General features: G+C 42.2%; 1 protein-coding gene across 1 annotated transcript; it reads left to right on the plus strand.

The window, feature by feature from the left end:
- Positions 1 to 113: 113 nt before the first annotated feature.
- Positions 114 to 11,057, plus strand: foxk2a (forkhead box K2a). Its single transcript, XM_076298191.1, has 9 exons — positions 114 to 578; positions 1,700 to 1,894; positions 2,186 to 2,327; positions 2,805 to 2,951; positions 3,385 to 3,575; positions 4,310 to 4,518; positions 6,280 to 6,573; positions 6,885 to 7,094; positions 9,144 to 11,057. The coding sequence occupies exons 1-9, from the start codon at positions 283 to 285 to the stop codon at positions 9,329 to 9,331; spliced, it is 1,872 nt and encodes a 623-aa protein (XP_076154306.1). The 5' UTR covers positions 114 to 282; the 3' UTR covers positions 9,332 to 11,057.
- The last annotated feature ends 975 nt before the right edge of the window (positions 11,058 to 12,032 follow it).

Consider the following 12,032-nt stretch of genomic DNA (forward strand, 5'->3'; position numbering starts at 1 on the left):
TACTTTGCGAAACCGCCAGCACATTGGTTGCGCACGCGATCAGTTATAAACATCCCACCCCTTTTGTTTGTTTAGGAGGTTCTGTTGTACCCTCTTTCTCTCTGTCGCGGCGGTGTGTTGGAGCCGCTGTTCCTGGGCTGGCACGTTCCACGTTATATATTTTGTATCAAGACATAACGTTGGAGACCGTCTACGAAGTATTTAATTGGAAACAGTTTATCTAAAACATTTAGCTATTTTCAGCTCCAGATTCCCAACGATTTATAAATAAAACACCATAAAATGGCGGTGGTGAGCGGGATGTCAGGGTCGGCAGTCGCCCGGCTTGAGGGCCGAGAATTCGAGTATCTTATGAAGAAGCGCTCGGTAACCATCGGTCGAAATTCTTCTCACGGGTCCGTGGATGTCAGCATGGGTCACTCAAGTTTTATTTCACGAAGACACCTTGAAATATTTACTGCGGGCGAAGATGGCACGGGCAGCGGCGACTTCTATCTTCGATGTCTCGGCAAAAATGGGGTGTTTGTGGATGGGGTGTTCCAAAGGCGAGGGGCTCCTCCTCTGCAGCTTCCACGAATGTAAGATGAACATCTAAACAAATGTCAGATATGCAATGTAAATGGCAAACTAACGTTTTTCTTATTTATTGTTGGTCTCCCGTGTTATTGTTTTGTTTCCCCATGTAGCACGTGCTCTGCGCAATCTTTGGATACCGGTTTCATGTCGCTAGCTAAGCCGATGCGCGAAGTTAGCATGATTTGCTGAGCTAACAGACCCATGCGTCACTGACGCTAAGTCTCTGTTTGATAAGATCATCCATGCCTTTAATATGATCACTGTCACAATTCCATCATTACACAATCATTCATTGTTAATTTATGTGGCAAAAGGGCTTTGCGTGTTTCAGTTACTTAAAACACCAGGCCCCCCGATGTATGTCAGTATGCGCTAGCTATCATTAACTAGCAAATGTCCATAAGGTTAATATGATTGGTGAACGTTAGCTTACTGTTTACATTCGAGATGGGACCACGACTCTTTTTTTATTATTATTATTTTTTATATATATATTTGATGTTAGCCAAAGTACGCCGGTCTTGCGTTGTCCAGAAGCACCTTGTCGATTTACTGGGGTTGTTTATGGCTCGGCCCGACCCATTGTTTGTTTCCCCATTGACGGAACCAAGACTTGTTTTGGCGCACACACTAAGCGCAGACTGCTGAGACCGGACTGGGTTCATATAAACTTGAGCAATGTTAGATCAACTTGGCTGTAAACTGAAAGCTCATGGTTAGTTTCATTTTGCCAACACCGTTCCTGTTTCCTCTCTAGCACAGTTTCTCACCCATGTAAACAAAACCCAGATAGGTCAAAGCCCCAACCTAGAGTCTAGGCTCCTATGCCGTACAAATTCATATTTATTGTGCATGGTGTTAAGTACTCTGTTACTGAGCTTAACCCATTTTAGCTAAGGGGGAAAACACTGCAGCCAGTGCTCTGTAGTTTCATTTATGAATTTAGAAACAAGTCTGATGTTATTGTCTTGCACAAAACTGAGCTATGCAGTTGTTTTTTGAATGAGAGCCTTCTAAGGTGGGACTTCACTTGACCCTTGCTCTCAGTTGCCAGTGTAGATTCTTGTTATCCTCACAGCAGCTATAATATCTCACTCTCTGTCTCTCTATCTCTACTTTGAAGGTGCACTTTCCGTTTCCCCAGCACAAACATCAAGATCACTTTCACAGTTTTGGCAACTGACAAGAAGGAACGAAGGAACGCCCCCGAGTCCCCAGTGAAAGCGGTTCAGCCTCAGATATCCCCGCTGACCATTAACATTCCAGACAACATCACTCACCTGATGAGTCCCCTCCCTTCCCCCACCAGCACCATCAGGTAACCCTTCATACTCACATCATGACATCAGCACACACTTGCCAGCAGTTTCTTATGATTAGTTAACCAGTAGCAGATATGCAGTATACGCTGCAGAGCAGAAAAAAGATCAACACGCATAGTTATTTGACTTGAAAAATGTGTTAATTCAGTCATTTGGCACAAGCGTGACTTGGCTGAAGCTTTTGTCGTTGTCGTCGTGTTTTCATGCAATTGAGAAATCAATAGTTTGAGTGGTTCTTTACCTGAGATGAATTCGGTGAAGAGCTCATGATTGTGTCCTTGCTGCAGCGCTGCCAACTCCTGTCCATCCAGCCCCAGAGGGGCGGGGTTGTCCAGCTACAGGATGGGACGCGGACTCACTGCCGAATTCATCGGGGACAACTCTCAGTCAGAGAATGACAAAGACGCCTCAGGAGGGGACAGTCCAAAGGCAAGTGCCTACTTGTTGTTTGACCTGTGTGTTTGATACTAAATCAATAAACCATATCTGGTTTTAGGGATCCAACAATTAATACATTTTAAGGGAAACGCCTCAAAATCTTCTGATTGCAGCTTCTAAAACTTTAACTCCTCTGTGACTGTAAACTAAATAGCTAGGCGTGTGGACAATATAAAGTATTTGAAGCCATAATCTTGGGCTTTCAGAAGCAATGATTGAATGACATATTTCACCTTTTTCTGACCATTTTATCGATCAAACAATTAATCGTTTAATTGAGAAGGTAATCCACAACTCCGTTATGAAAATCAGTAGTTGCCTCCCTATCTGGGTTCCTGGATTGACCCTGTCCATTTGGGCTAAACAAAATTATTCTGAAATGGAAGTAGGAGCAAGATGATTTGAAGTTGGTACCCAATGTACATTTGTATTTGTCCATTAATAAGCTATTGTGTGTTTATTTCACAGGATGACTCTAAACCCCCTTACTCGTATGCACAGTTGATTGTCCAAGCGATCACAATGGCACCAGACAAGCAACTCACATTGAATGGCATCTATACGCACATCACTAAAAACTACCCGTATTATAGGACTGCAGATAAGGGCTGGCAGGTGAGTTGTGAAGGGGGCATGGTGATTGGTTGGGTGGCAGAAAGTGTTTTTTAATTGTTCTAATATTTTTTGTCAGAATGATGCATGCTGATTGCTTGGGTGGCAGAATGTGTGTGTGTGTGTGTGTGTGTGACTTTTAAAGACATGACTATTTGTGCAGCCACAGGGATAATCAGTGCAATCTATATTTATTTAATGTGTCAATGGGGGGCCCTAACAGAGATGTAAGGGTGTCTCTAGGTCATGACAATTGCAAAATAGACCACAAAAAAGAGCTCTGGGATGTTTGCCAAAAGGCATTAGTCAGAACTGAAATAGGCATCCGTTGCTTTTTCTATCAGCAAAAGAAAAAATAAGTACAAAATAATCCTACTTGTTTGTCTTTCTTAACACTGTGGCCGTATTTACCACTAACCTTCATTTCCTGTTGCAGAACTCAATCCGTCACAATCTGTCACTGAACCGCTACTTTATTAAAGTGCCCAGATCCCAGGAGGAACCAGGCAAAGGGTCTTTCTGGAGAATAGACCCCTCATCGGAGGGCAAGCTCATAGAGCAGGCTTTCAGGAAGCGAAGGCCTCGGGTGCCTTGCTTCAGGACTCCACTAGGTCCCCTTTCTTCCAGGTAACTCGACCAATGCATGTGGCTGTTTAGAAGAGTCATCAAACATTTAAGAATGGGCAATTCCACGCAAAACTGTAACGTCCATAACGGCAACTACCATGGCATTGTGTTGGCGTTATGGATGTGACAGTTTTGCACAGAATTGCCCCATTTTTTTAAAGTTATTCCCAAATTCCTGTATGTTTGCTATGATCTGTTTATGTTTAGTCTAAATTGAATGTATCAGTAGTGTATCAGTATTAAATGTCTAGACATATTTTTGAGGCTGGTACTCTGCCTCACTTGCCTGAAGGCTTTGTTTAAAATTAGCTCCCTGTTAAAGATGTTTATCTCTCAGGAGTGTTGGTGCAGACAAACATAACAAAGACCAAACCTTAAACTAAAACAAAACAATTGTTCCATTTGTAATGCTTACAACAGTTCCCATGTCTGGTTTGCCTCAGGAGACCAAAACAGAATTTCTGCAAATCGAATGTGCTAGAGTTTCGCAATGGCACTTGAAAGTGTTAAGTGATCTTTTATTCTGCATTGGTATTAACTGTTGCCTAAGGATTATTTTAGCAATGTAAAAACAAACGGCAAAAGATTTCCAATCTCACCAGTTTTAGCAGCACTATGTGCATCCTGAATATGGCTTAAATGTGTCATCCAGGTGCTTTTTTCAAGGCCTGTCAGCTTAATTAACAAGTAACAAGCTAATCACTCACTAATTGCTTCTCCTGTTTGTCTCTCAGGAGTGCGCCCGCCTCTCCGAACCATGCAGGTGGGCTCTCCGCCCACTCCAGCGGGGTGCAGACCCCCGAGAGCTTATCGCGTGAAGGCTCTCCCATTCCCATGGAGCCTGAGCCCACCCCTGCCCCCACTCCAGCCGCCGCCTCTACCACTCCTGTCCAGCCCAAGCTTGCAGTCATTCAAGAGGCACGCTTCACCCAGAATGCCCCTGGTGAGAACCACTTCCCACACCAACATAGACCTCTAAAGTTTGCCTACAAAACTCCTTATATGGGCAAAATGCCAGTTTTTGGGGTCCTTTTGTAGGTGAACTTCAGAGGTCTAATGACACATCCTTATGTATTTTGAGCATATTTTTAGATATAGCGATATGTGTGTGGTGACACTATATACTTAAGTAGACCTTCTGAAGTGGAGCATAATTTCTAGGGCAGTCATTGTTTTTGGCCTTTCACTAGCAGTGGAAGGAAGTGGCTGTCTCACTGTAATCTAAAGCAGGTTCAGTATGACGTTCAGATAGCTAAAGCCTATCTTCATGATGCTAGCGCTTTGTCACTTCCAGCTTCATCTACACCCTTTTTGAAGAAGGTGGGGATTCTTGTCTGGGTTGTCACAGTCGGTTTCTATATTAAGCTGCTCCAGATTCATAGTGATTTAAATATAGCGTTTCCTCGTTTCCATAACCACAATAAAATATCTGAAAACAAAGGAGGAACTCGGGGACATAAAATCTCAGCTGTCCCATTATCATTTAAAGCTCGTCTGATGCGTTTGTGCTGGAGATTATACTTAATCATTCCTTGCTTTTTAGAATCATGTCTAAATGTCTGCCCAGCTCAAAAAGGAAAAATGATCTTGACATGAATTATAATGGCCTTTCTTCATGCTGTCTCAACCAGTCTTGAGCAATGCAGCACACTTGAATTGCACAGAACTGATCATAAGTGAACAATTTTTGCAACTTATTGGAAGCCACCGGTAATATGAAAGCCGGCCAGTAAAAACAAACCTAACTGAGGGTTGTGATCATGAAGGCAAAGAGTATATGATGAAGGCCTGACCTTGCTATGAAGCAGGGTCAAAGATGTCCCATTTCTTTATCAGTTAGACTGTACAAATCAATGAAACAATAACTTTGGTTTATTGCAAAGCAGTTCTTTTCTTGCTTGATTAGTTTGAGTTGAAAGTGGTTGTTAGCGTAAGGCTTATCCAGGTCAGTAGAATTGCAAGAAGATGGATATAAATAAGACGTGCACAGTAAAAAAAAATTCCCATCACTCAGCACACCAGCCAAATTAATAATTCAAACACGTACAGACGTAAGTGCATTTGACTGTCGCTGAAGTATTCATAAAGGCTAACAAACAAGGACGACAAGCAGACAACAGCAAATGGACAAACCGAAGTAGACCACCGGGGAACGGCCTGTGTAGAGCTGGGTCTGTGGTTATTGCTTGATTGGACTGGATTTCTGAGTTGAAAAACTGTACTGATTAGATTTGGATTAGAACTGCCAATTTTATATAAAACAATTTTGATCTGAGAAGAGGACTGAAAATGTCAGTTGAATGAAGGTTGAAAAGAATGGCTAGAAAATGAAAAATCGATATAAAATGCTGCACGTGTTATATGCTGACATGTCAATCAGCACAGCCTCTATTATTGTTTATATTTTTATCAAAATAATACCCTTGGTACCTGATTGCTATTAGCATGGATTATCGTAACACTACTTCAGATAGTATTACTTGTAGATTACTTGGACAGATCGTTACTTTGAATCAAAAGCTTTTGTTTAGAATCTTTAAATTGTTAATGTGTTTTTTTTTTGTACAAAGAACCTTTGGATCCTTCACAGCTGAAATATCTCTGTACATGGTTAAAATAGAGGTTTTTTTTTTTTCTATTTAAGTGACTTTGTACACACACACACACAGGTCCTTTATATCTCTGTCCGCCATCTTTCCTCCAGGGTCTCCCATGGCCGGCCAGCCAGTCTTAATCACCGTTCAGCGGCAACTCCCCCAGACCATTAAGCCGGTGACCTACGCCATGGCCTCGCCCGTCTCCACCCCCTCCTCCTCCTCATCCTCCTCGCCCCAGCCCACCGTGGTGCAGACGTTACACGTGGTTCACCAGCTCCCGGCTGTGGCAGTCACCACGGTGGCCAGCCTCACTGCCGGCGCTACCTACACGGCCAACGCCGCCTACACTGCCAGCGCCCAGTCGGGGCAGCAGAACGGTGGTGACCACTCGGAGGTCAAAGGTGAAGGATTACAGCTTTTTCTAGTCTCTGTCTCCCTCTCCCACCCCCACTCTCACATGCACTCAGACACTTAATCACTCTGTCTCTCTCTGTTTGTGTGCGTCTTCCTGTGTGTGGTGTTTTTATGGGGTTGATTTGATGTGTTCCATTGTTCACAAAATGGTCAGTAAAACTTGTTTTTTTAGGAGAGTGGTTGTATGATGGGTTGATCATACGTGGCTGTGCAGTGCATCTGCTAGTAGCATTTCATTGAACGTGTTTTTTTTTTTCCTTTTTTTTTTTTTCTTCCTCCTCCATTTTTGTATTTGCAGTGAAAGTAGAAGCAATGCCTGCCATCTCAAACGCCTCTATAGGTGGGGCCAGTCGCTTCATTCAGACCTCCCAAGGCACGCCCCTCCAGACTGTTACCTTGGTGCAGCAGGCTCCATTGGGTCAGCACCAACTGCCAATCAAAACCATCACACAGAACGGCACGCACGTAGTGCCCATCAGCGCTGCCATCTCATCGGCAGGAAACACAGGTCAGTGCTTCTGACTATACTTGACTCGTATCATTGATATAAACCATGCTTATGAACTCTGTCTTTACAGCCAAACTTGAAAAGTCATGAAATATCTTCAAATGTATGCTTCAAATATTTAATATTGGCTTGTGGTAATATCTTCAAATGTATGCTTCAAATATTTAATATTGGCTTGTGGTTTAAGCTTTAACGTTGAATCCTTTTAAGCCATGAAGTTTTGCATGCTTGAACAGCGGTTGTAATGGCTAGTATGAGCTAGTTGGGGCAGCTGTGGCCTACTGGTTAGCGCTTTGGACTTGTAACCGGAGGGTTGCAGGTTCGAACCCCAACCAGTAGGCCATGGCTGAAGTGCCTTTGAGCAAGGCACCTAACCCCTCACTGCTCCCCGAGCGCCGCTGTTGTTGCAGGCAGCTCATTGCGCCAGGATTAGTGTGTGCTTCACTTCACTGTGTGCTCACTGTGTGCTCAGTGTGTTTCACTAATTCACGGATTGGGATAAATGCAGAGACCAAATTTCACTCACTGGATCAAAAGAGTATATACTTATACTTACTTATACTTAGTATTTTCCTCAACTCAGTTCTGTCACCCCGCCAGTCTGGCAGAGGCTAATATTTGATGGCTGTGGTGCATGTAAATCACTTTGGTGCTTCAAGCAGAAAGAATATCTTGCCAACCAAATCATGTACTCAGTAATAAATTGGTTATCATGCAGTCAGGTCGGCGGTACCATGTGCCAATACGTAAAACTAGCCGCTATGCCAACTCATTCATTCCCTCTGCTATTAGATTGTTAAATGAACATCATATAAGACTGTTAAAAGAATGCACATAACTACAACAATACTGCTTCTTGGACTCTGCTGCTATGTTCCGTCACTGGTAGGCGAAGTGTGTGTGTGTGTGTGTGTGTGTGTGTGTGTGTGTGTGTGTGTGTGTGTGTGTGTGTGTGTGTGTGTGTGTGTGTGTGTGTGTGTGTGTGTGTGTGTGTGTGTGTGTGTGTGTGTGTGTGTGTGTGTGTGTGTGTGTGTGTGTGTGTGTGTGTGTGTGTGTGTGTGTGTGTGTGTGTGTGTGTGTGTGTGTGTGTCTGTAGATGGGTGATGTATGACTGCTGCAGTATTTACTTATTTATTTGTCTATTATCTTTCTTAACATTGCATATATTTATTTAGTGTATGCTAATGCACTCTTTAAACTTTTAACCCCTTAATGGATGGGTTGGCTGTAAACCGAATTGCCCCTCGGGGACTAATAAAGATATCTGAACTGAACTGAACTTTGCCTGTGATGGTAATGTGCTCTGTTTTGGGATTAGATAATATGCAGATTAATGGTTTATGAGACTGAAGGACACCAAAAAATGCGGAGGTGTATCCCTCAACACTGCATGGTAATATGCCAGTATGTTGGAATGGCGCAAAGCACTGCTCCGTTGCATGAAGGGCAAATAGTTTCCCTGTGGAAATGGAATGAAAAATGATTATGATGTCTGGAGATCTGTGATCTCATTGATGCATGTGAACTGCACATGCATACATACACTGAGTAGATTATATGAGGGTGAGCTGTGTATACGTACTGGTTTTTCTCTACTTCAAACTGGACAGTCATTCCATGAGGCCACATGTAAAAGTGTTAAGTGTCCCGTGAGCACGGTCTCAGCAATGTTTCTGTTTGATAGGAATGTTATAGAAGGCCAGCACTTAAGGGCTTATGAAGCCAGAAATGTGTTGCGGAGTTTGCTTGTTTATATAGTACAGTTTACCAGCAGGCTTGTGAGGAGCATGCCTTCAACAACTGGCTGTGGTGTTGACTTTAATTATGACATATAGAGGCATAAGATGCATATAGATTATGACATATAGAGGCATAAGATGCACTTCAGCTCTTTTAGTTTAGTAGAATTCTTTTTGAATATCAAACTAAACCTAATCCATACAAAATAACTACTCGAACCAGCATAACTATCTGATGTTCTCCAATCTCCATGGAGACCGTTGTGTTTACAAAGTAACTGAGTTTGGTGGCCTCTCTTGTTTCTCTCAGCAGTGGCAAGTCCCCTCCACTTACTGGCAACCCACGCCTCGGCGTCGGCCTCCCTGCCAACCAAGCGCCAAAACGGAGAGCCGTCAGAACAGTCGGAGCCCAAGAAGCTCAAAACTGAGGACGAGACGGAAGGTGGAGTAGTCTTCGCCGTGACAACAGACAGAGACAAGCAGGCGGTCGACGAATAGGGCTTCTCCTTCCATTCTCATCCTGTTACCCGAGAGTCTCTCATTTCTTGTTTTCTCTTCCCCGTTTTTTTTGGCCATAGTCATTTTCCATCATTACTTATTTCACCGATTTCAATGGTGCCAAAAAAAGGAAACCACATGTTTTAAGAACACAGATGGATTGGGAAAGTGTCATCTCTGAGGACGTAGGCGAAGTGGAAAGACAATGCGTTTGGTGCAAAAATGACCAGGAGGGCCGAGGAATGCAAACAAAAGGAAGGATAACTTCAAGTGTACAGTGAGCAAAGCACATGAAGCCTTTACACATAACCAGAAAATGAAACTGTATTTGAACCCCAAGGCCTACCTAAACTTCATAGAACAACCACCCAGGTCTTCAGGAGGTTCTAGAACCTTCCACCTCCACTACCTCTTTGTGGACTGGAAATAAAAAGGCAAAGGGATGATGGTTGGACCTTTCCAAATTTGAATGACTTATCAGAAAGCATGACACAATCAAAACACTTTAGAAGTGACAATATGTCTCTAAAGTCGTCATCCAATGCTATTTTGTATGCAGATATTCACAGTGGCTTACAGCCAGTTTTGTTTTGAAGTGGGGACTGCAACTTCTTTACCTGATCCATGGACACAACCATACTGCTGCTATTTATGAAGTCCTTTAGAAAAGAAGTTGCAGTGGATGAAGGAGCAAGTCTTCAAAGCGTCATGACTGTTGTTTGTTGACAAACAAACAAACAAACAAACAAGCAAGCAAAAGTTATCATGTTGTGTAACAGATTGGAATATCTTCTATTCTATTTAGTAGCATAAAAACACCTAACCTTGGAACCGCCAAGGTGTTCCAAATTAAGTTCCACAATAGGAGAATGTGTGGAACTATTGTCCTGTACCATGGCAGCTAGCCTTTATGTAAAACCTACCTAATGCAGTCCTAACTAGATATGCAGTATTTTGTGGTACATGTGTATCATAGTCTTATTTGTGTGTGTTTTTCCATTTACCAAGGCACCCAAAAGCAACTGGGACAACACCAGAATGGGATCTTCTCACATTCACAAGCATTCAAGTTTTAGGGTTTAAAAAAAAAAGAAAGAAAAAAACATCTTGAAAGAAAAAAAAACAGACTCTAACTTTATCAGAATGAATGTAGTTTCTCTGTAAAAAAAAAAAAAAAACACTATCGATACAGTGGATTTGTGTTTATTTTTCTGTTGAGTCCAAATTATGTTTTTTTTGTTACATCTAAAGATTTTTTTTTCCCATATTTTAACAAATAACCTATAAGATAAGAGATATATTTCCATTCGTATTTGAACAAAACACTTCATCTGAGCTTGCATGTTTAATGAGTAGAGAAACCTATACAGGACCTGAGCAGAACCCCCCCTAAGGAACTGTGAAGAAACTTAAAAAAAGGAAATATTTTCCTGCGTGATTTCCAACCAGAGCTGCACTTACCTTGTCCCTATATCTCTGACCTCCTCTTTCCCCTCTCCTTTTAATTCTTCTTTTATGTTTTCCCTGTCTGCAGTGTTTGTACTTTGTGTTAAAGTTGGCAATGTCTTTGCCCAATTTTTATTTTTTTTTATTTTAGTCTGCTCAGATTGGACAAAAAAAGTTTATTCAAATGGTATATGTTCCTCAAGGAGAAAAATAAGTGATAGATGTTTGTTCTGCTTCAGTGGGTAAATGCCTTTTATATATTAAATTAAAAAATAACTAATGTATGTATCTGTCCTTGTGTGCATCCATTCAATACCTGAGGGGTCTACTATGAAGCAAGGTTACTGGCCTACCCAAGTAACTTCAGGAGTAACCACGGATCTCCAAACACGGCGCTTAAGAAACATAGCTGATTAGTGCAGTGTTCTTTTAGAGATGAACGGTTACTCCCAATGTTATCTGGGTCAGTCAGCTACATACATTTGTATCACACCCCTCTGAACTATACATTGAACATTAGTGTATTTGGTATTTATATCCATTATCTGGTTGGATAATGGATATAAACAGTAGATGGCGCTCTTGGCCAAGTTTGTCTTGGTTGAAAGCTCACACCAGGCCTCAGATATGAGATGACTACCATCAGCTGAGGCTCAATGTGGACGAAACGGCTTGAGAACAAACAAGAATGAGCCTCGTTGGCCTAACCCTCAGTGTTTTTAACAGTGGAGTTTGTTTATCTAGAGTAGTCCCATGCTTATAACTAGATCTTTTTACTGGTGGTATACTTTAATCTTCGCACTGGCTCTATAATTAGTGCTCCAGTCTCATGTCTGATTAGTGGTCAAAATGGATGAAGGGGATAAGCGTCCACTGCACACTCTTTGTGAACATGTAGAAGGTTGCCTTTTATCACCAACCATTAATATGGAAAAGGTCTTCTAAACGAAACGCTTCTCTGATCCGTACTCACCCTCTGTATACACCCTTTGTGTGTGTGTGTGTGTGTGTGTGTGTGTACATGGCTCACAGCTCAACGCAACCATCTGAGCAAGCACACCTTTTCAGAGGCTGGTGCTTAGATATCGTATTTCTGTTTGATGTTGTTATGGTAAATGACTGCACACATATGTACAAGAATCTGAATACAAAATTGTAATCTGGGACAAAAGGTTTCTAATGGCCATCCTCTGCTTAGTTTAAATGTTGCTGGTGGGAGAATGGCCAGTGAAAACAAATTAATTTGAAGATGACA

The sequence above is a fragment of the Alosa pseudoharengus genome, unplaced genomic scaffold, assembly GCF_046254945.1.
Source record: "Alosa pseudoharengus isolate Yale_2024_CS ecotype anadromous, Long Island Sound unplaced genomic scaffold, YU_APseudo_1.1 YU_APseudo_1.1_scf_21, whole genome shotgun sequence".
Taxonomy (NCBI): Eukaryota; Metazoa; Chordata; class Actinopteri; order Clupeiformes; family Clupeidae; genus Alosa; species Alosa pseudoharengus.

What these genes read in the sequence shown, in the direction of transcription:
- foxk2a (XM_076298191.1), top strand. Translation starts at nt 283, where the DNA reads ATGGCGGTGGTGAGCGGGATGTCAGGGTCGGCAGTCGCCCGGCTTGAG. An exon ending in CAGGAGGGGACAGTCCAAAG is followed by an intron (nt 2,328 to 2,804) that starts GCAAGTGCCTAC and finishes TTTATTTCACAG; the next exon opens with GATGACTCTAAACCCCCTTA. An exon ending in CTAGGTCCCCTTTCTTCCAG is followed by an intron (nt 3,576 to 4,309) that starts GTAACTCGACCA and finishes TTTGTCTCTCAG; the next exon opens with GAGTGCGCCCGCCTCTCCGA.